The sequence below is a fragment of the Tinamus guttatus genome, unplaced genomic scaffold (assembly GCF_059628265.1).
Source record: "Tinamus guttatus ecotype Peru unplaced genomic scaffold, ASM5962826v1 Tinamus_guttatus_pri_ptg000092l, whole genome shotgun sequence".
Lineage (NCBI taxonomy): Eukaryota > Metazoa > Chordata > Aves > Tinamiformes > Tinamidae > Tinamus > Tinamus guttatus.
In genome coordinates, this window is record NW_028288626.1 from 75,648 (window position 1) to 98,195 (window position 22,548).

Here is a 22,548-nt window from a genome sequence, read left to right on the forward strand (position 1 = left end):
CGGAGAGGGCGGCACCGGCTTAAACAGCCCAATGAGCCGCCGCGGGAAGGGAGAGGGGCGAGGCGGCGGGCGGGGGGCCGAGAGGCCCCGCCTCCTCCCGCCGCGCGCGGCCAATGAGCAGCGCGGTGGGGCCTGACGGGCACCCGCAGGGACCAACGGGATGCGGCGGGGCGGGAGGGGGCGGTGCGGGCGGGACTCCCCTGACGTCACGGGGCGGGGGGGGTCTCGGCGAGTGCGCGGCGCCTCGGGACAGCGCGAGCGGTGAGTGCGGGGTGGGGGGCGGGAGCGCGCGGGCCGCCCCGCCCCGCCCCACCGCGCGGGGCCCGGCCGAACCGAACCGAACCGAACCGGCACCGGGCGCGGGCCGCCCCGCTCCGCTCCGCCCCGCGGGGAGGCAGCGGGCGCCGAGGAGCGGCCCCGCGGGTGGACACGGTGCCCCCGTGCGGCGGGGCCGGGGCGACCGTAATGTGCGCCTTGGGGTGACCGGCTGCCCGTGGGAGCCGGGGTGGTTTGTGCCCCTGCCTCTGTGGGGTGAAAGAGTCCCCCAGTGGGGCTGGGGGCAGCTCCTCGCTCCATGGGGTGGCAGGGTGTCCCAGTGGGGCTGGGCGGGCTGGGGAGCAGGAGTTAATCCCTCTGCCCCTGCAGGGGTAACAGGGTAGACAAGTGTGGCTGGGCAGGGGTAACCCCAAGGGCCTGTGATGTGGTTGACCCCTTCTCCCCTGCAGTGGGGCACCGATGTGGGGCTGGGGCAGTGGCAAGGTGAGGGTTAACCCTCTGCATCCCCCTCCCGCTTTGGAGGGCAGCGCTATGTCCCCATGGGGCCGTGCAGGGTGTTGAGGAGGGGGAAGCAGTGGATACCGGGGGGCTGAGGGGGAAAGGGCCGACCCTTCTTCTCCCCCCAGCACTTTGGGGTACCTGTGTCCTAGTGGGCTGCAGCAGGGATAAGAAAGGGGATAACCGCTGTCCCCGTTTGGGGGGCAATGTCCTTTGGTGGGGCTGGTGGCAGGGAAAGGGTTAACCCCTCTCCCCCATGGGGCTAGCACGGATCCCAGTGTGGGGCTAACAGTGCATCGCCATGGGGCTGGGGACAGAGGGGACAGCCTGTCACCTCATCCCCACGCAGGAGCCAGCACCGCAGCGGGGCTGGCAGAGGGGCCTGTGCATGGGGACACAGCAAGGGAACAGTTAACCCTGTCCCCACACAGGCTGGCAACACCAAGTGGGGCTGGAAATGGGGGTCACTTTGCACGGGGGAGCACCATGGGGGATAACCCATCCCCACAGCGGTTCCAGCACCCCAGTAAGTGTGGAAATGGGGGTCACTGTGCCCAGGGGAGCAGTGAGGGGGGGATAACCCATCCCCGCAGCAGTGCCAGCACCCCAGTAAGTGTGGAAATGGGGGTCACTTTGCACGGGGGAGCACCGTGGGGGATAACCCATCCCCACAGCGGTTCCAGCACCCCAATAAGTGTGGAAATGGGGGTCACTGCACGGGGGAGCAGTGAGGGGGGGATAACCCATCCCCGCAGCAGTGCCAGCACCCCAATAAGTGCAGAAATGGGGGTCACTTTGCACGGGGGAGCACCGTGGGGGATAACCCATCCCCACAGTGGTGTCAGCACCCCAATAAGTGTGGAAATGGGGGTCACTGTGCCCAGGGGAGCAGTGACGGAGATAACCCATCCTGACAGCGGTGCCAGCACCCAATAAGTGTGGAAATGGGGGTCACTGCACGGGGGAGCACCATGGGGGATAACCCATCCCCACAGCAGTGCCAGCACCCCAATAAGTGTGGAAATGGGGGTCACTGCACGGGGGAGCACCATGGGGGATAACCCATCCCCGCAGCAGTGCCAGCACCCCAATAAGTGTGGAAATGGGGGTCACTGCACGGGGGAGCACCGTGGGAGATAACCCATCCCCACAGCAGTGCCAGCACCCCAATAAGTGTGGAAATGGGGGTCACTGCACGGGGGAGCACCGTGGGGGATAACCCATCCCCGCAGCAGTGCCAGCACCCCAATAAGTGTGGAAATGGGGGTCACTGCACGGGGGAGCACCGTGGGAGATAACCCATCCCCACAGCAGTGCCAGCACCCAATAAGTGTGGAAATGGGGGTCAGTGCACGGGGGAGCACCGTGGGGGATAACCCATCCCCACAGCAGTGCCAGCACCCAGCAAGGCTGGAAGGGGGTCAGTGCGCGGGGGCGCACGGGGGAGCACCCCGTGGCGGCGCGGCCGCCCGCCCCGTGCCGCGGGGGCCGCCCGGCAGCGGCAGCGCGGGGAGGGTTAACCCCGTCCCCACGCAGGTGCCGCGGTGGGGCCGGCGGTGGGGAGGGGGGCGGCGCGTGGGGGGGCCCGCGGAGGGATGATTCACTGCGTGTAGTCATGACATTGCTGGCGGCTTCCCTGCGGCTCGCAGCCAGCGCGGGCAGCGGCGCTCTGCCTGCCCCAGCGCACGGAGCCTGTCTCGCCTCGCCAAACTCGGGCTCGCGTGCCCCGGCGCTGCTATGCCGGCCATCCTGCTCTTCTGGAGCCGTGCGGAGAGGTACGCGCCCGCAGCGCCGCGCCGCCAGCCTTCCCGGTGCTGCCCTGCACCCGCGAAGGGCGTTCGTGGCGCCACCGGACCCCGTTCCGCGGGGACGCAGTGGCTCTGGGGTGGGGACCGCCACTTCTCCGGTGCTGGTTGTTTTTTCCCGCGGGAAACCTGAGGTGATGTCTGTGTCGCTGGCTGGGGGAGCCTGGTGGTCCCTGTTTCGGGAAGGCTGCGCGCGCGGAGAGGATGCTCCGAAGTTCCGCGCGCTCAGTTCCTGGTGGCTCTGACTTTCCTTGGCGCGTCGGGTGCTGCGTGCGCCTGAAGGTGACTTCTCAGAAGTGGGTTTTGTGCCGGGCGGGTGGAGGAGGCACCGTCCCAGTGCCCAGCTCCAGCGAGGGGGGAATTAGGAACGTGGCTGGGGGCAGCAGGAGTCGCTCGATGGGAACGTGGCTTTGAGACCCGCTCTGCGGAGGCGCAGGGGATCAGTGCTGGCACCCAGGGGAACTGGAGGCTCCCGCGAGTCTGAAGGAGAAAGATGGGTAGGTGCAAAGTGGTTAATGTTACTTTTTTCCGACTCGCGCATCATTGCCGTCCTACTTTTCTCCCTCTCTGATTCGCCTTGCGGGTGCAGCAGCCCTGACACAATTGAGGCAGCGAGCAATTAATTTCTGGTGAAGCCCGGGGACCCTGGGGTCCTTGTCCTCACTTGCCTTGCCTGCGTTACTACAGGAGGTGACCCCGCTGGGGACGTGAAGGTAACGGGCTTGCTGAGGGCAGGCGCCTCGCGGCGGCTGCAGCTCGGGGAGCGGGAAGGATGCCCGGGCTCCCTGCAGAAACCTCGTAATCCGGGAGCGGTGAGTGGCAGCTCGCGGCCCCGCTCGTCCGAGAAAGCATCGAGACGGCAATTAGAGGAAAATTACTGCTTGTCAAGCGGCTTCCTGAAGGGTCCCTTCCCCGCTCGCTCGGTGGCGGGGAGGGGGTGGCGGAGCGCCGCGAGGACGCGCACAAAGGAGGGCTGGATTCGCCAAGCGCGGAGCTGCTCCGGGAGCCGCTCCCTGCCGCCGACGCCGCCCGCGCTCCAGAGCCGCCTCGGCCGTCCTTGGGGCCGGCAAAAGCCGGGGAGAGGCTGCCGGCCGAGCGCCCGCAGAGCATCGCTCGCCGCGACCGCCCGTGCCACCGCGCGGCCCCGCGGCCCGGCCCCGCCGTCCACGGCCAGCCAGGGCGCGCACGAGCTGCCGGCACCGAGGGGGTGAAGAGCCCGCGGCCGGCGCGATGTTTAAAATAAAGCTAGAGCCCTTAAAAATGTCAGCTTGGACTCTCAATGTGTTTGTAAAGCTGCGGTAAGTGGGTTTCTGTGTTTTGTGCTCGTGTCCCCGTCTCCGCAGAACAGCGTGTCGTGAGCTGAGGCGCCTGCTGGTGCCTGTCCTTGTCTCGTGCATGTCCCTGGAATCACCTCTCATCCCGCGGTGACCTTACCCCCCAAGATGGAAAATCTGACGGAGGGCACTGTCTGCGTGGACCCGTTCCCTTACATGACTGTAAAGTAGCAGGATTATGTCAAGTGATCGCTATTCAGCCGGCTCACTGGTCCAGGGGCTGCGTGGTCTGATGTCATGGGCTGGAACAAAGATTTTTTTTTTCTTTTTAAGAAGCAGATAGATGTCAGCTGATCTCAGCAGGATGGTCACCCGCTGGGAGATGCCTGTGGTTTTCGCCACGACTGGACATCGGGGGCTTTTCTGTATGTGAGATATTTGATACAAGGTGCTGCAGGCTTGGAAGGTGAATGCAGATGCCCAAGGCACTTGCCTGCCCAGAGGCCCTGGCTCTGCAGCGCCTTCGCCCTGCTCCCTCGAGGGTTAAATGGGAAGGCAGAAAAGGATGATTGAGCAGCACAGGAGAGAGGAGTCGTGGAAAGGCGCAGCTGATCCTGGGGAGGTGGGAGGAAAGCTCTGCGGGGACAGAGTCATGTTTTAGCACTGCATGTGCGAGCGTCGCCTCCGGAGCGCAGCTCAGCCCACCGGGTCACCTGTGGGACCCGGCTGCCCTCGGCACGCGTCGTCGTGAATCCCAGCGCGGGGCTGCTTCCCAGCTGCTGATTGGAGCCGGCTGGCCCCAGAGAGGTTCCCAGCGCCCGCCGGGAGCCGCGCGGGAGACGTCACTGCCACGGCTCCTGCCCGCCCTCTCCTTCCTCCGCGAGCCCCCGGCGCGGCGCGGGCTGCTGGGCGGACGGCACCAAGTGACTAGGCTGGGACAGGAGGTACTGTGGGATTTGGGATGCGGCAGCGCCAGGGCACCGGCTTCGAGTAGGAGCGTGTCTGGTGCCCCGAGGGCATCCCCGGCCAGCATTCTCCGTGCCAAGGACCTCTCCAGGGTGGAGACCAGCGGTCCAGAGGGAGGAGATGCTGGTGTATCTGGGCCAGACCATCTTTCCGTGAGCGATACCGGGGAGTCTCGGGGGTAGGAAGGACGGGTCATGCTGTCCGCGAGGCAAGCGCCGAGCCCCCGCGTTTGGCTTGCTCGTGGGTGTCGCTCCTGCTGTAACAGCAACCTGAATAAATCTGACTTTCCTCATCCTAGCGCCTCAGGCCGTGATCTGCCCGCGGCACGAGAGGAGGCTGTCAGGAGCGCTGCCCTGTTTGACCTTGCTTGGGTTTTTTTTTTCCCCTGATTTATGTAGAAAGAGGCTGCTGTCAGGGCAGCGCCCAGCTCTGGGGATGCTCTCCTGTGATTTGCCCGAGTGCCGAGGGGCTGAGGAAGGGCCTCACCGTGCCCGGAGCTGGGCAGGGGTGGCCAACCAGGGACCGGGACAGGCATCCAGCAGCTGCTGTGCCAAGGCCATGTCCCTCGCATGTGCCATGGCACTAAGGTCACTTTCAAAGCATTTGTAGGGAGTGTCTGCGGACATAAGAGGCTGTTGTAGGAAAGGGAGGAGCTGGGCGGTGGTTGAGGAGATTGAGCAACCTGGAGGAGGATCAGCAGGTGACCGCCAGCTGCAGCAGCGGGCAAGTAGCTGCTGACCTTGACTGCCCAGCTCAGAGCGAAGCTGGATTTACTCGCATTGCCTTCTATACCAGTCACGGTAATGACTCGTTCTTATGGTTTGGTGCAGAAGGGGAGCTGGGTGGAGAGGGGGGCAGAGGCACGTGTCCCAAGCGAGGAGACAGCCCATGTGGCAGCGCCGTGACCACATGTAGCTGTGCCAGGTGCTGAGGGTGTCCGAAGCCGGAGAGGAAAATCCACAAAGCCGGCTTGCCGTGTGGCCTTGGTTGCCTGCCCTTAAGAAAACAACCTTTCAGGCCAACGTTCAGGGCTTCTCGCAGTCCTCCCATCGCATGGGAAGGGCAGAGCTTCAGGCGTCATCGGAACAGATCGGTGGTGGGTACAGGGTAGAGCGTCTCGTAGCGCCTGTGTGGGCTTGTTAAACACGGCTGCTCTTTGCGCAGAAGCTGGAGGGCTCCTGCTGGAGGCTGTGCCGGTACAGAAACGTGCTGGCATTTAAGAGCCTGGATCTGGAGATGCTGTGGGATGCTCTTTACGCCCGCGCGGGCCTTCTCGTGCCTCCAGCAATAGCGCAGCACTGCTGCTGTGCCGGCTGCGCCGCTGCCTCTCGCCTCTGCACCTGCCCTTGGGGCTGCAGGGGCAGGTAACCGGCAAGCGCCTGGCGTCCTGCTTAAATAAACCACCCTCATCCGTGTGAGCTTCCCTCCGTCCCGGTGGGCCTGACCCTGGCTGAGCCCTTTATCCATCTCCCCTTGCCTTTTCCAGCAGAAGGTCACAGGCTTGTGAGCCCTTCACAGAATCGCAGGGTGGATGAGGTTGGAAGGGACCTACCCGCCCTGCTCCAGCAGGGACACCTAGAGCACGTGGCACAGGGTGGCATCCAGGCAGGTTTGGAGATCTCCAGGGCCGGGTGCCTGGTCTTCCTCCGGAGCTAATGTAAAGTGACTGCCCTGCGGCTGGCACAGAGGGAGCGCAAGCTGGTGACTCAGATCATCATAATCAATGCGACCATTGAGATGGCGGGGACACAAAGGTGCATTTCCAGGCTCTTCCAGCAGCCCTCTGCTGCGGAGTGGCTTTTGCCCGAGGCAGGGTGGCTTCCCGGCCCTGGGTGCCCGTGGCCACGTGCACGGCCAAGGCATGGGCACAGTGCCCTGCGGCGCTCCTTGGAGCTGGTGGCCACCAGGAGCATCTGCTCATGGACAGAGTCGGGGCAGGAGGGATCACTGGGTAACCTGCATGACCTCAAAGGAAAGGAGAAGGCTCAGACCATCACCATGTAGAACTCAGTGTGCTGGAGGGACCCAGGGGAATGGAGCTGCTTAGCACAGCAGCTGGTGACAGGCTTGGTGTGCGCAGGGCAAGACAGGGCAGTTTGGAGCAAGGATGGGGTGGGAGCCCTCAAACCTGAGCATTTTGTGAGCTAGGGAGCAGGATGTGAGCATAACAGCTCAGCAGAAAGCAGCCAAGGGCAGACACAAGCTGTCGGGGAGTGGGTCTTGCTCGCTTTGATTCTGTTTGGGGTAGCTGCTCTCCTGTCTCTATGAGCACTGCTGGTTTTCCATGACTCCGCTGGCTTTTGCTGCTCCAGCAGCATGCCTGTGGAGTGAATTAATTGCCCATCCGTTTCCTTCCCGGGGTTATGGCCACGGCGTTTCCAATGCCTTAGTATAGGCATGGCTCTGTCCTAAGCCACCCACATGATGGAGAAAGTGAAGCCAGGGAGCTGCTTCTCCCCTCTGACCTCACCGCGTTGTGTCACGCTATGACGCTTAACCGCCTCTTATGCCACTTAGTATTTCTGGCTGATTGCAGCACTTAGCTGAACACTCAAAGGGAGTGCAAGTCAGGCTAGAAAGTGCTTGCTTTTCTTTTTTTTTTTTTAATAAAAGGAATTAAAAAACCTCCCACCATCGCAAGATGTTTCTGTCTAACGGCTTCGTTCTCTCTCCGCTAAATACAAATTACAGCTCTGACATGCTGGAAGCGCTTATCTCCAGCTGAATGCCAATTGCTTGGAGGAATGAAATGTTTGAAGTTCCTTTAAGGTGAGCACGGCAGTGCAGCCTCTGGTGGTTTTTCCGCCTGTGCCGGCGCTCCGCGGCGTTGCCTTCACGCAGCTCCCGCTCCTCGCCGCGTCCCCGGGGGCCGTCGCGCCAAGCTCTGCCCTCTGCGCGTGGTTGGGGCCGGCAACGCCTCCGGGCGGCCCCTATATAGCACCCCACGGCGCTGCCGTAGCGCTCCCTGCCCCTCGGCAGCGCCATGAGCGCCTCCCGCCCCGCTGCGGAGCCCGGGGGCGGCTCTGCCCCTCGGCGCTAGCGCCTCTGCTCCGCGACTCCGCCGCTTGCGAGGACAACGTGGGCCTGGAGCGGCCGCGGCGATGTGGGGAGAGGCAGCGCCCTGACACGCTGGTGCCATTCCCGGCTGCCGGCGTGCGGTGCTTTGCGTTACAGAGAGCTGTCTTTCTGCTTGCAGGAATAAATACTCAGCTCCGGGCAGCGTTGCCGTCATGGGGAAGGACTATTACAAGATTTTGGGCATCCAGTCTGGAGCCAACGAGGATGAAATCAAGAAAGCGTATCGGAAAATGGCCCTAAAGTACCACCCTGATAAGAACAAAGACCCCAACGCTGAGGAGAAGTTCAAGGAGATTGCAGAGGCCTACGATGTGCTGAGTGACCCCAAGAAACGAGCCGTGTATGACCAATATGGGGAAGAAGGTAAGGTGACCAGCGCTCCTGCTCAAAGGCAGGGCAGAGGCATCCCGGGTTGCTCTCCGTTCTGATCTAAGTAGGTTTTTATAGGCAAGGGAGCGTTTCCATACCCTCCCATGCAGCAGGCATCGAGCGGCGTAGGCGGCGTGGCCGGAATTCTCCCTGTGATTCACCGCTGCCTCCGAAACGAGGTTACTAGTAGCAGCGCTGGGGAGAACAAGCGCTCCGCCGTGGCCGCTTCGCCCCGCGCGCAGGGATGATCCCTCGACCTGCTGCTCCACTGGCTGCTCCTGGCAGGTCGCGGCCACCTCTGCGAGGCCGCCCCGGGCGACGCGGGCGCCCGGCAGGGACTCGTACCCCCAGGCAGGCAGCGCAGGCCACCCGGGAGCCATCGGGCGCCTCCGAGTGCTTCAGTGCTGCCTCCCAAGGCTGAAGCACTTGCTGAGGTAACGGCAGTGAAAGGAGTTCAGCTCCTGGGTCGCACACGACACTTTCATTGACCTGAGTTTTCTAGCAGATAACCTTTCCTTTTGCCTTGATTTCCCCTCCGCAAGGCCCTTGTTAGCATGCTCTGAGGTGCCATTTGTGAGCTATTCCCACTTTTCTCTCTGGTACAGCCTGACCTACATGATTCAAAGCCTTTCCCAATTTAAGTAATAGGTTCTTGTTTTGAAACCAAGCGGCTGCTGTTGTCTCCCGGTTGGCATGGAGGAGGAGAGCCGCTCCGCCACCCCGCAGCCTTGTTAGTCGAATATGGAAGTCTGCAACCCCATTTGCTGAGGGTGAGGAGAGCAGTGAATAGCATCTGCATTAATCAGCCAAGGACTTGGGTGCTTAAAAGATCAGGAGGTCTAATATAAACAGGCAGCTCAGTGGAAGATGCAGCCCCTCCTGCAGGCCCAGCAAGCGGGTGGCTCCCCTGTGAGACACCAGCAGGCACAGGCAGTGCTCAGAGACACCTTCATCAGCCCAGGCCTGCTCCTGGCAGGCACAGACCCTGCCCCTCGTGAATGTGCAAGGCTTAGGAGGATACAGACACTCTTGCCCCGACTGATGTAGTTATATTCACTGCCCGCAAGTTGCTGGGGAACTAGAAACTTAAGGGGAAAGCTGCGGAGTTCTGTGGAGAAGTTGCCAGAGGCTCCTTGTGCTGTTTGAAAGCAGCCTCCTAGGTGCCAAAGCACAGGCAGACCTGGGGAAACTTCTTGCTGAACCCTGCTTATCTAAGCAAAAATTCAGGGCTGTGGAAAGCTTTGGAAAATCTTTGCCTGGCAATCCACACTGTCACTGTTGCCTTATACCAGTTGCTTAGCAAGTTAATATATCACTGCTGCGAGGGGCTCGCTGAAGCACGGTCATTTGTGGCTGTCTAAAATTAGACGTGGCCATCTCGAGCAAGAAACTGGCTTTTCCTTGGAGGTGCTGTCGAAATCGGACCCTGCTTTCCCATTGGTCTGACTAGCGCCTCGGGATTAAAGTGAAGGTAAACAGCAATTGCCTAAAAACTGAGACCTCCTGGCTGTACAACCTGTCATGGACAGGGGCTCTCTGAGGACGGGTGGAAACTCCACTGCCGAAGGCAGCTAAAATAAGTGAGTTGAGTAGTGGGGAAAAAGTACAGCAGAAAAGCACCTCCATAATGTCTGGAGGATGGGGAGGCTGAGTGGGGTGAAACTGGCCCTTCCTGAGGGACATGGCTTTGAATTAAAAGATCACAGCACCTGTGCCAGGCCTCCTGTACCAGCAAAACCAGCACTTGGGTGTCTTTGGTATGTGGTAGTGGTTACTCACACTCTCTCCGCAGTGTCCTGGGCAGTGTTAGTGCTGTGTCCCTTTCCCTCTGCATATGTGTTTGGGGTCACTGTTTTCTCCTCTTTTCTTCACAATGCTCTCTACCAATCCTCGGAGCAAATGTTTTGCTGTTGCCGCTGCCACTCTCTTCTTGCTCGGTGGCCTTTCCTCATTGTCCCATAATCAGCCACGTTGCCTCTTCCTTTCATGATTCCTCTTCCAATGCAAAGTGTGCCCCTGGGGTGGAGAGAGGTGAGCCTGCCCCACAAGAGCTTCTCCCTAATTACAGCCCCACGAGCAGGCGGTCATGGGGCTGAGCTCGCTGTGCCCGCAGAGCCCACACAGAAGCATGAAGCGTCGAGTCTGGGCCACAGGGAGATGAAAGACCTGGAAGGCTTCGTGGCTGGAGGGAGGGCCCTGGAGATGCTGACAAGCTGGTCCCAGACCTGTCACGGGACGGGTCACAGCCTGTCACCCGTCACAGAGGTTGGATCCTGGATGGTGACTTCCGCACCAGTCACTTGCTCCTGTAAAAGGCCCACACACATTTTTGTTTTCCAACCAGCTCCTCTTTTTTGGAGTGATGTGGCCTGATGGTTAGTGTTTCAAGGGACCTCTGGGTCCCACACACTGACCTGAGCCAGCTGGGCCCTGTGGGCTTTGCTGCTCTAGCCCCATGGCCCAGATCCAACGAGGGAACCAAGCCGAGCAGGGCAAAGCTCCCAGAATGGGGCCTGTGCAGCTGGGTGCTGAGGGGCATGGCAGAGCTGTTGCCACCCTCCGCATCTCCCCAGCCTTGGGGCACCAGCCTGTCTCCAGCGTCTCCTTTGCTGTCAGCCAAGCTGCTTGGCCCAGCCGCCTCCTCGCCAGGGCTGCTGTGGCTCTGAACAGCCCAGACCTTCCCCTAGCACGTGTCACAGGCTCCACAAGAGCACGCACGGGGCAGGAGCATAGGGACAGGGCACTGCAGGCCTCCTGAGAGCTTGTCCAAGTGCTACCACCTTTCAGGAAGGCTGAGAGCCCTCCAGGCAAAGAGGTTCCCTGCTCGAGTGAGAGCAGTGAAGCAGAGGCCCTCTGCCCCACAAGATCTTCAATAAAGGAGAGCAGAAAAGAGCAGCAAATTTGTCTGCTCTGTGTTGTCCCCCTCTTATCTCCTGCTGCTGGCTTGGAGTGTAGGGGCCTGGCACAAGGGACAGCCCTTCAGAAATAGCCCTTTACAGTCACTGGCGTGCCCCCAAAATAGTCCTTGAGCTAGGCTTGCTTTAACTCTTCCCTGACCCTCCTAGTGACAAATAGTGTTGCAGAGTATATGGCCACAGACCATCTGCCCACCACCCCCTGTGTTCTGCTGCCTTCTTCTGTGGTCCCTCTTCAGGGGGACCACAAGTGTGACTTGGGGGCTGTTTGTCTTGTGCATCAGCTGCCTGGGACTTTATGGAGTGGACAGTGATGTAGGGCTCTGCTGAGGATCCATCCAGATTTCCATGGGAATAGCTGCCATTTGGTGTTTTATAAAGTGTCCCTTAGAGCTGGGAAAAACACTGCTGTTGGATTTCCACTCCAGTGGCAGTGGCTGAACCCAAGACCCCGTCCTGCAGAGGGGAGGACAGCACATGCGTGTGTTTAAACTCTGCCTCCAAACCCCGCCAGGCAAAAGGGCTCTCCTCTCCAGCAGATGTAGCAGGGCTCTGAGAGTGCTATCAGGATGTCAAACCTTCACTCCGTTTGCAAATCACTGCCAGCACCTCAGGACAGAGTTTTTGATCTAGTGCACAGGGAGCTGTTTCCCTCCCGCGCACCTCGCTGCGAGGGGGATTAGCTAGGGCAGGTCTGCTGACCTCCATGTGCTTTAGCAACAAAAGTCCTCCCCGCACAATGGCTTACTGAGCTCAGAGCTTTTTCTAACGTGTTAGATGTGCTGCTCTTAGCCCGTGACTGCCTGTGCAGCCCTGGCACCTTGGGCAACAGGCAAGAGCAGGGAGCTCACCCACAGGTGGGCTTTGGGCAGCAATAACTGGGTGTCGAAGACCTGATACACTGACTGCAGTGCCTCAGCTCTATGTGCAGTTTGGAGTGGCTCATAAAAGTCTGGTGGGATCCTTCACCCCCAGTAATGTGCAGGATTTCTCTGAATAGGCTTAAATCCTCGTTACCAGGAAGCAAGAGCCTGCAATCAGGCCTGTTCTTGAGGCAGCTAGTTCTTGTGCTCACCTCCCAGGGCCAGATCACTGACAGTTTTCTCAGCCGTACCGTTTCCTCCAAGGAGAAGATGCTTGGATAGAGCTGTTGCTGGTATGTTCAGAGGAGACGAGGCTGTGGAATGAGACTGGAAGAGATTGGCTTGCTTAGACAAGGAAGACACATTTAGAGGGATAGAGCCTTTTGGCCCAGAAGGAAGCTTGCCCATGGGCAAGAATGGAAATGGAGAGTGTCCAAAGACATTTTAAATGAAAAGGCTGTAACTTAAACAGAGAGAACCAAACAGGTCTTCAAGTAGCAGAACAAAACCCAGACAGCTTTTAAGATGGAGCCAGTGGACATCATCTTCCCAACCCCACTCCCACCTGGAAGCACGGGTGCCATGGGTTCAGCACAGCCTTGTATCCACCGTGCAGAGCCAGGCAGCTTTCAGCAGGGAGACTTAATGTCTTGTCTTCCCTGTTCTCCTCTAGGTCTCAAGACAGGAGGTGGCTCCTCCGGTGGCTCAGGGAACACTTTCCACTACACCTTCCATGGAGACCCCCACGCCACCTTCGCATCCTTCTTTGGAGGCTCCAACCCTTTCGATATCTTCTTTGCTAGTAGCCGCTCCCGAATGTTCAACGGCTTTGACCAGGAAGATATGGACATTGATGACGACGATGACCCTTTCGGTGCCTTTGGCCGGTTTGGTTTCAATGGCATTAATGGGGTTCACCGGCGACACCAGGAATCCCTGCACACACGAAGGAAGGTCCAAGACCCACCCGTCATCCATGAGCTCAAGGTGTCCCTGGAAGAGATCTACCATGGCTCCACCAAGAGGATGAAGATCACCCGCAGGAGGCTCAACGCCGATGGCCGGACCATGAGGACAGAGGATAAGATCCTAAACATTGTCATCAAAAGGGGGTGGAAAGAGGGAACCAAAATCACGTTCCCCAAAGAAGGGGATGCCACCCCGGACAACATCCCTGCTGACATCGTCTTCATCCTCAAGGACAAGCCTCACTCGCACTTCAAGAGAGATGGGACGAACGTGGTCTACACTGCAAACATCAGTCTTAAAGAGGTGGGTATCAGTGGGAAATCCTGTGGGGTGGGTGGTGGCACTGGGTCATTGCACATGGGGCCAAGATGGGGCAGGACCTTTCACCATCCTGGTAAGGAAAGGCATGGGAGACACAAGCAGAGAGCTCTGCAGAGAGGAGCTGTAGAAAGTCACCTGTGTCTGTTCTGGAGAGCTGCTCCATCTTCTTGCTAGGTGTAGGACATGGGATGCCACAGTCCCTGCTGAATGCGCCTTGCTTCTTGAGCAAATAAATGTGGTATTTGTCCATTTCCCCTCATCCCCATATGTTCCATCCTTCTATTTCAACATTGGGTATTCACATATGGAAGACAGCCCTGATTTTCTGTAGAAACAAGAGAAGAAACAAGTTACCAACTTGTGTTCGCGTAGCTGAGTCTGCTGCTGCTGTTGTGGATAGGACCTGGTGCCTCCTAGCATGGACAGAAACGAGGGCCGCACAGAGAAAGGTGGTGCTGGACACCTCTTTAGCCAAAACCAGCTTTCTTTGGTTCTGTCTTCTCTAAATAAAGGGCAATAAATGAACTATTCTGGAGAGCCTGGCTGTGAGCAAAAGGCAGAACACTGCAGCCACCAGTCCTGGAGGTCACAGTGAGACCTGATGCATCAGAGCCACAGTGGCTCTTTGCGAAGGTGGGAGAGGAAGAGAAGATTATCCAAGTACAAGATGTGCCGTTCACTACTGCTGTCTAACTAACTTTTAATAAATGCCAGCTGGCAGCTGCATTTAACACTGACGTTTTTGGCAGCTGCCATTTGCTGTTCCTTTCAGACTCTAGACACTGTCTGTCTTCTTAATGAGTTGATTTTTTTTAAGACAGATTTATGTTCTGAGGTGCATTTAATGGAAATCAGCTCAATGGGCCAGAGCTGAGGTATGGAAACGTGAGCTCTTTAGTGTGCCAGCAAGTTCAAAGAGTTTTGGGATGACTCCACTTCTTTGCTAGGGCTATGGCTGGTTGTCCTGGGGCAATGAGGAACCACATGGGTCAGGAAGAGCTGGATGCAAAACCTAAACTGAAGCAGACTCATCTCAAGTTAACCTGTAGACTTGGGAGTTGAATATCCCTCCCAGTGCAAAAGGATTCAAGAGGTTTATTCCTGTGGTGGCTGGCTCTGCTGGCTGCTCCAGAAATACTCAGGAGAAGCTACATTATTTATGGAGTCAGGCATGCCATATCTCAGATGTTTCCTTCTGTGCATTCCTATATCTGTAAAATTAACCCCAAGCCGGCTGTCCCGATGTCCATTCCATGTCAGTCCAGGTTCATTTGCTGCTCGGGTGGAGCGCAGGGCTCGAAAGGACCCTCCGAGCTGCCCTTTGGACGTGCAGCCCTGTGACGATGCTCTGGGCCCCGCGTGCTGCCGCGGCGCCCTCACAAGCTGCTGGTGCTGGGGCTGGCCAGGTACCTGCTCTGCTCCACCGGGCAGCTCCCTCGCGGCGTCTCACCCACAGGACACCTGTGATCTCCGTCCAGCTGCCCTTAAACAGGGCGTGTGTTGGCATTTGCTTTGGATGATGCAGTCACAAAGAGAGACTAGTGGAAATTGCTGGTCCGGGCAAATTCCTTGTCTCTTTGAGCTGGAGTTCCTGTTCTCTGCACATCCTCACCGCGAGCTGAACTCAACTGGAGATCCTCAGAGCTGCCATCCCCATCCTTCTGCTTGCCAGGGCAGGATGATGCTTTGCTGCTCCTAGCTTCCTTGAGAAGAAGTAGCTCAAGTGCTCTGAAGCATGAGCAGATGCCAGGATCTCCTCGATTCCATATGCCAGCATCTCGGTGTGTGACGGAATAAATCCAGACCTCTTCATCACCTAGCCTACAACTGTAGCCTTGAGTGCTCTCCTCACGCTGTTCTTCCTTGCAAGCCTGTCTTTTTTAGCTTTAGCCTTCATCTTGTCAGCTGCCACGAGAGAGCAGCACAGCGTGGTGCCAACCACGGCTCCGGGAGCCGTTCGGTGCTGGGAACTGACTCACGGATCTGCCGGAGAACCCGGCTCTGCTCTGTGCCAAGGGGAGCAGGGCTGCCCGCCGTGGCCTGCGTGAGAAGGAGCCCTCCATGCCCATGGGCAGCACAGGGGTGACTTGGCAGCATCCATTTGGCAGTGCTTCCTTTCGGGTGCCACCTTGGACCCAAGCAGGAGCAGGCAGTGCTGAACCTGGACTTCTCTGCACTTTCTGGGAACCTTCCCAGCTCCAGAGATCCCACAGGGAACCTGGAGACCAGACCGTCCCCCTCCTCTTTGATCCCATAGACCCCTCCAGAGCCTTCCAGCAGTCACTTGACCTACAAAACCTGGCAGCCTTAAACTTCTCACCCTGCAGTGCCCCGAGCGGCGCTTTGGTCAAGGTGGTGACAAGGAGGCCTCGAAGGAGAAGCTGGGCCAAGGTGCGGCTCTTCCAGCCTCCAAGCCCGGGCACTTCCAGAGCTCGCATCCCCATCCCCTTCACCACATCCCGGTGTGATGAGGGACCCTTGTGTGGACGTGCTGCCCGCCGGGCTGCGTCGCCGTGCCGGCCCCTGCTCGTCATCCTGCTCCGGCCTCAGCTCCCTCGCAGCGTCCGCACGTGCCCAGGTGTCCCTGGAGCCGCTGGCAAAGCCCTCCCGAGGCTTCGCTGCGAGCAAGGAGGCCCCGCTGCTGACCTGGATAAATCTGTGCTCATGGCTCAGCGCAGCCTTTAGCAATCGAGCCCGCTCCGACAAAATACCCAGGGATAAACGGAGCCTCTTTCCAGGATGCGGCACAGCTGCCCGCGCTGCAGCCGGGCTCTTGGTTGTCATCACTGGTTTTATTTCAACAACCGGTTTCTTAAATGCCAGTGAAGTTGGGCAAGAAGAATTAAAAATAAGACCATACGGTGGAGAGAAGAAATTGTCTCTAATTGGTGTGCCTTGTCTCTGGGGAGGAAATACTAAGATCCCGCCTGTCTTCACGGCTGCTGCCTGTTTCTGCTCCCTTCCCTGCACTCCCGCACCGTGAGCCTGGTCGGGGTGCTCTGCATTGCTGTTTCCAGCCCTGCTCCGTGGGGCTGGGTGCAGACACCCCAGTCGCTTCTGCTGCCCTGTTCTGCTCACAGATCTCCCTCTGGAAGCCCAACTGGGTGCCCAGATAACAGGTCTAACAGCTGTGCCGGCTTATTTTCCCATTCTGTTTCTCATTTTGGAGCCAGAGACCTCTTTTCTCCAGCACAGCTGGACTTGTGCAGCCCCCCATGGTACCTGCGAGCACCCCAAAACAGCAAATTGCATCTTCCTCCCTGCCCGTTGCAGGGGCCGTTCCCGTCACCCCTCGGAGCACCCTGTGGGACCAGCCCGTGCCCACCCCTCTCCCGGGATGCTCAAGCGCTGGCGCCTGGAGGCTTCATCCCCATCAAATCCACCCTTTCCAGCCTCTCTCCCTCACCGAGAGCCTGGAGACGGCCCTGCCCGCAGCTCCGGCAGAGCTGCCTGAGTTATTTAAGGACACCAGGATTTTCTTGCTGCATTCCCGCGTCACGTGGCTCCCTAGTGCAGCCCGGCTGCGGCAGGAGCGGCGCTCGGCACGGGGACAGGACGTAGGGAGCCCAGGGCCATTCCCCACCTCCGGGGATTGGTCACACGGAGGCAGGGCAGGGAGCAGGCCCGGGGTCTGGGCAGGTTGTCTCACTGCAGCTTCCTTCTTGGGCAGGTAGAAAATAGCCGGCAGGTAAAAATAGCCATGGGCAGCGCAGGATGCTGTAACTGGAGCCGTTGCGGGGACCGGCGGCAGGGAACGGGCCCCACGGAGCCGGGACTTCCAGGAAAGCGCCGCGGGGCCGCTCGGAGGCCGCCCCGCTGCGGATCCCTGCGCTATAGATAACCCCGCGCCGCGCGGGGCTGCCGGCCGCGCGGGCGACAGCTGAGGGACCGCAGAGGCATCCAGTGACCTCAGCCGGATTCTCGGCCGCCCCCGCGACGTCGGGCGCTGAGGCGGGGCTAAATTTAACCCACCGGGGGGCTCGGGGCTCTCCCCATGAATCCCCAGGGGTCCCCATTGCAGGGGCTGCGGCAGCCCAGCTCACGGTGTCTCTCCCTCTCTCTCTTTGCTCCCACAGGCCTTGTGTGGCTGCACCGTGAACATTCCCACCATCGACGGGCGGGTGATCCGCTGCCCTGCAACGACATCATCAAGCCGGGCACCGTGAAGAGACTGCGCGGGGAAGGGCTGCCCTTCCCCAAGGCCCCACCCAGCGAGGAGACTTGATCGTGGAGTTCAAAATCCGCTTCCCCGACAGAATAGCCCCCCAGACGAGACAGATCCTCAAGCAGCACCTCCCGTGCTCCTAGAGCCCGCGGACTCTTCTCCAAGCAGCAATACTCCAAACGCACGTGCCACCGCACCCGCCTGCGCCCAGCAGCGGGGCCGCAGCACTTTCAAATGCAAAAAAACCCACCTTCCTGCCCCGAGTCCTGGCCCTCCCTCCTGCCCCCCTCGGCCTGTTCTCCGCCCCGGCGGCTGGGGGGCCGCAAGCGCCCGCTCCTGCCCAGCCCCTCGCGGCACTCTCAGCTGCCGGCCCCTTTTTGGTTGTTGTTTTTTCGAGGTCCAGCTTCTCTGCCTTGCACCAGCGAGGGGCGCGGGCTGCTCGCCCAGGGAGGTGCAGCACTTGCGGTTCTTACGTCACCTGCTTCTGAAGCCAACTTTCCGACTAGAGGATGGACTTGTAGGGATGTCAGTGCAGTGTAAATAGGACTTCACACGACCTCACTCCCCGCCAATGTGAGTTTCCTCTTCCCCCTCTCTGATACTTGCTGCTGTCCGGGGTCCCGGCTGTACCGAGGTGCCAAGGAAACAGCGCGTGGCCACTGTAGCTGGACTGTTTCTGGGACCACGGTACCTAGCCCTACTGCGGTCCCCTCTCCTGTGCCAAGGCTGCCACCGAGCATCATCTGTGCCAAACGAGAGCGCGGAGCTGAGAGCACTTGGTGACGGTCCCCCCGTCCCCCTGCTCGGGGCGCAGGGCTTGGCTGGCTCTGTCCCGGCGTCCCGCGTGGTGCTGCGCCGGCATCTCCCCGTGCCGGCTGCCAGGCAGACCCCAAGCAGGAGGGAAGGGGGAGCCTCGGGCGGGAGCTTTCTTGTTCAGATGTGTTGAGTTTGCATTGCTGCTTTTTTTAATACATATATATAGATAGCTAGGTCAACTCCATAAGGGTTTTCTCTGCCCATTTCGGGTTTCTGGGAGTGGTTCATCCTGCCTTTCAGGGGCTCCGTTCAGCCATACGAACATCATGCCTGTGAGAACATAGTATGTGTGTAGCACAAGTTCAGGTGCAAAAGCAGAGCCAAGTGTGAGCAGAGCTGTGGTTTTTCACTAGTGTTTGAGTTCAACCTTAGGGATTTTCACAGAGGAGAAATGCACGTGTATATATTTTTCTACAGGGAAGATGAATCCAGGAGATGTTTGTGGGCGTTACAGTGTGGCTGGGAGGAGCATGAGGCTATCTGCTTGGTGGTTTGGTTTTTAAATGCTGTATTTTTTTAAAAACTTTGGACTTCCATCAGGAGAATTTTTATATTTCTTACCTCTGTCGGCCTATTCTGCCTCTTGCCAGTTTTTCCCGGGAGGGCCTTTCGGAGCGGGAGGCACCGCTGACCCAACGTGGCTCCGCACGGCTCGGAAGCGCCTCTCCCGCCACGGCAGGCGCCTTCCCGCTCCAGCCGACGCCAAGAAACCCCCGTGCCAAAAGGGTCCCCCGGCAATCCCGGGCTTTTATTTTACAGAGAATCCGCCCCCGACTTGAAACGGGGCCTCTGCAGGCGCCGTCGCGGGGTGCTCGGTGCCCCGCGTCTCGCGGGCCGGGGGGCAGCGCTGGGCTCTGTGAGGGGGCACGGGAAGGGCCCCGGCGGGTTTTAACTTATCGACCAGTTGGAGCAGGTGGGACAGACGCCTTTGCCCTCCGCTGCTCCCCGGTGAGTCCGACACGCAAACCCTGGTGGACACTGATGGAGCGAGAAGACAGGTCAGCGCGCAGACGCGGGCTGCTTGGTTTCTCTCAGTTTCAATGAGACCTGAATGTTTTTTAGTGTTTTTTTTTCTTTTTTTTCTTTTTGTATCTTTTCTTTTTTTTTTTTTTTTTTTGTAATGTCAGTATTGAGAGAATAAATATAGTATTTTAAAAATTACAGCCCGCTGGCACGTGTCATTGCGAGTGACATTGGCGCAGCCAAGGATGGACACGGAAGGGATGCAGATCCTCCCCCTCCGCCCCGGTGCTGCCCTTTGCGTCGCAGCCTCCCGGATCATCCCGGCCGGAGCTCCTGGCCCAGCGCGAGAGGCTCCCCAGGGCAGGGAGCGCTGCAGGGACAAGCAGGGAGGCGGGATCCAGCAGCAAGGGTGCCTGTGGGGGCGAGCGCCGCCACCACATCGCAACGAGGCAGCAACGGAGCTGGGGAAGGGCTGTCCCTGCGCGGGCACTGGGGACACCTCACCGGGGCACCGTGTCCCATCGAGGGCCCCAGGGTGCGGGTGACGCTGGGAATGGAGGGCTGGAGGCGGTGGTCAGAGGCTGGCCAGGATGCGGCCGGAGCTGAGCCAGCACCGGGGCAGCCCCATGGGGCTGGCGGTGCCCGTGGGGCAGGGATGTATGTGGGGCGGGAATACCCCTGGTGCAAGGGATGTTCAAAGGGTGGGGGTGTCCGTAGAGAGGGGGTGCCTGTGGGGCAGAGATCCAAGGGACAGGGATGTCCACAGGGCAAGAGAGCCATGGGAGAGGGATGTGCACAGGGCAGGACATCCACAGGACAGAGATGTCCACAGCGCAGAGATATCCATGGGACGGGGATGTTCACGGGGCAGGACATCCACGGGACAGGGATGCCCGTATCACAGGGATATCCACGGGACAGAGATGTCCACAGCGCAGGGATATCCACGGGACAGGGACGCGCACAGGGCGGCTGCACGAGGTCCAGCCTGGGTGTGGGGACAGGAGCGCGGCCGCCGCCTGCCCTCTGCTGGCAGGTGAGTGCCGGTCCCGGGGATTTTCAGAGTGCTGCAGCAGGGCCCCAAGGCCCTGAGCCACAAACCAGCCCCTAATCCCCAGCCTCAGGCTGTGGAGCCCCGCCAGCGGCTGCGCTGGGCCTTGGGGGCTGCTGGGGCTGCGCTGCCCCTTTATGCTGCTCTTGAGCGGGAAACAAGTCGAGGGGAGCTGCATAGACACACGTAGCCATTTATTTCCCCCTTGGCCAGCTGAAAGCAAACAGGTTAAACCTAAAACAACTGCTGGCCTCTCCTGGAGCTGCACACCAGAAGAAATTATTAATAAAATTAGCAGAATAAAAATTTTAAATAGAGCATGCTCTGTAGGCTGTAGGGCTCTGAGGCTGTAGGGCTGGGCCCAGGACTGTCTCTCTGGGGCCGCGTGGTGCAGGCAGGTGCTGAAGGCTGCCGCGATGCCAGGGCTGGGCACAGCTGCCCGCGGCTAGAGCAGCCCCTGCAGGAACGGGCAGGGGAAGGAGTCAGGGGCTCCCTCAGACACTGCCCTGTGCAGAAGCCGTCGCCCTCCTCAGGCAGGCTGGGAAACGGATATGAGGGCTCCCCGTCCATGGGTTCCACACGCTGCTCCCCCCCTACTTCCCTCCCCGGTCCCGCTCAGGACTGCTCGAGCAGGGGCTGATGCGCAGGCAGCACCACAGAGCACAGGGAGGGCTGGTCGAGCTCCCCCGGGACAGGGAGCAAGAAACCAGCAGCGGCCAGAGGCAGAGCGAGCCGGTGCGCAGGTTCGAGAGGGGCCAGAGCTGCCACAGCCCGGCTGGCAGGACGCCGGTGTCCCAGGGCCTCTGCTCTCCCTCCCTCTTCTCAGCCCCTGAGGCCTTGACTCGCGCGGCCTGGAGGTGCCTCTCACACCACTGAGGAGGTGCCTCACAGCTCTCACGCACACGTGGCCTGACGGCGCCTCACGCACGAGCAAGAGCAGCCCCAGCAGCCATGGAGGCTGCCAGGTCCCTGCTGGCTGCACAGAGGAGGCAGAGCTGGTTCGAGCACCTCCAGCTGCGCTCCTGCCGCAGGGAAAACCGCCGCTTCCCAGGGGGTTCGGGAGCCCCTCGCAGCTGCAGGCACGTGCAGAGAGCGGAGCAGCAGCGCTGACCCTGCCCGCACAAACGGGCAGCTTTTTCTCACGTGACTTCATGGTGTGAGGACAGGGCAAGAACTCCCCAGCAGCACCTCGGGCAGCCCCTAAAACCAGGGAGCCCCACATCCCACAGGCAGCTCTGGGGGAGCTGTGGCGCTTCACACGTTTCCTCAGGCTTTTGGCATTTCTCCCGCTCGCTCCCCAACCCAGGCCCAGGGAAGGAGCCCTCGTGCCCTGCTGCTTCCCTCCTCCTGCAAGCGGGAGACTTCCCTCTCCCACTCCCCCTAGTCCTCCCTACAGGTTTAGCTGCTTCCATGGAGCCCATCTCCATCTACTCATCCGCACAGCCCAGGCCCTGGGCACTTCATGTAGGGATGAGGCTGCTGCGCAGGAGGGGCCTCCAGAGGCACCAGGGCGCTCTCCTTGCCCCCTCACGCTGCAGCTCTCATGAGGCCTCAGTTCACAGAGCCCTTCCCCAGTCCAACAGGGCACCTCCCAGCCAGGCCCCTCGGCTCAGAGCACAGCTGCCCCTTGCTCTCAGGAGCAGCCCCACTGCTTCCTGCTTAGGGGCTCCCTTTTGCCCGTTAGTCCCTCCATTACAGCAGATCTCCCCCTGCCCACTTGCACAAACCCAGTACCCCTAACACAGCCCCAAGGCGCGTAATGCAGAGCCCAGTCAGACAGGACCCTCCCCAAGCACAAGGCACTCGGCTTGCAGGAAGGAGAGGCCAGGTCAGGCTTGGCCAAGCGGCTCTGCAGGGCCACATGGGCACCCCGTGCCCAGCTCGCTGTGGAGGACGGGCTCACGTGCTGGGTTCACACGCGCTGGCAAGGACGAGCAGCAAGTGCCCAGGGGAAGCCACCATCATCGCTGCAGTGCCGTTCACAGCAGCGACGCAGCGCTGGGCACACTGGCTCCTGCTGGCCCTCAACCCTCCCCCCGTGTTACCCCACAAATGGGAGGCACAAGCACAGGCACCCAGGGCCCCTGCCTGTCCCCAGGGATTCAGGACAGCGCTGGCCCCAGGCAAGGGGGACAGCGCAACCACGAGCCATCAGATACAGGCTTCTCTCCTGCACAGCACCAAGACGCACAGCTGTGGCACATTTCACAAAACAGAGA

General features: G+C 60.0%; 1 protein-coding gene across 1 annotated transcript; it reads left to right on the plus strand.

Moving 5' to 3' along the window:
* The first annotated feature begins 2,464 nt into the window (after positions 1-2,464).
* LOC104567190 (dnaJ homolog subfamily B member 5) lies at positions 2,465-17,689 on the plus strand. Its single transcript, XM_088520573.1, is given in 6 exon segments — positions 2,465-2,549; positions 8,016-8,260; positions 12,718-13,316; positions 17,411-17,456; positions 17,459-17,533; positions 17,536-17,689. Coding segments are annotated over 6 exon segments (1,110 nt in total). The 5' UTR covers positions 2,465-2,511; the 3' UTR covers positions 17,643-17,689.
* Positions 17,690-22,548: the final 4,859 nt, after the last annotated feature.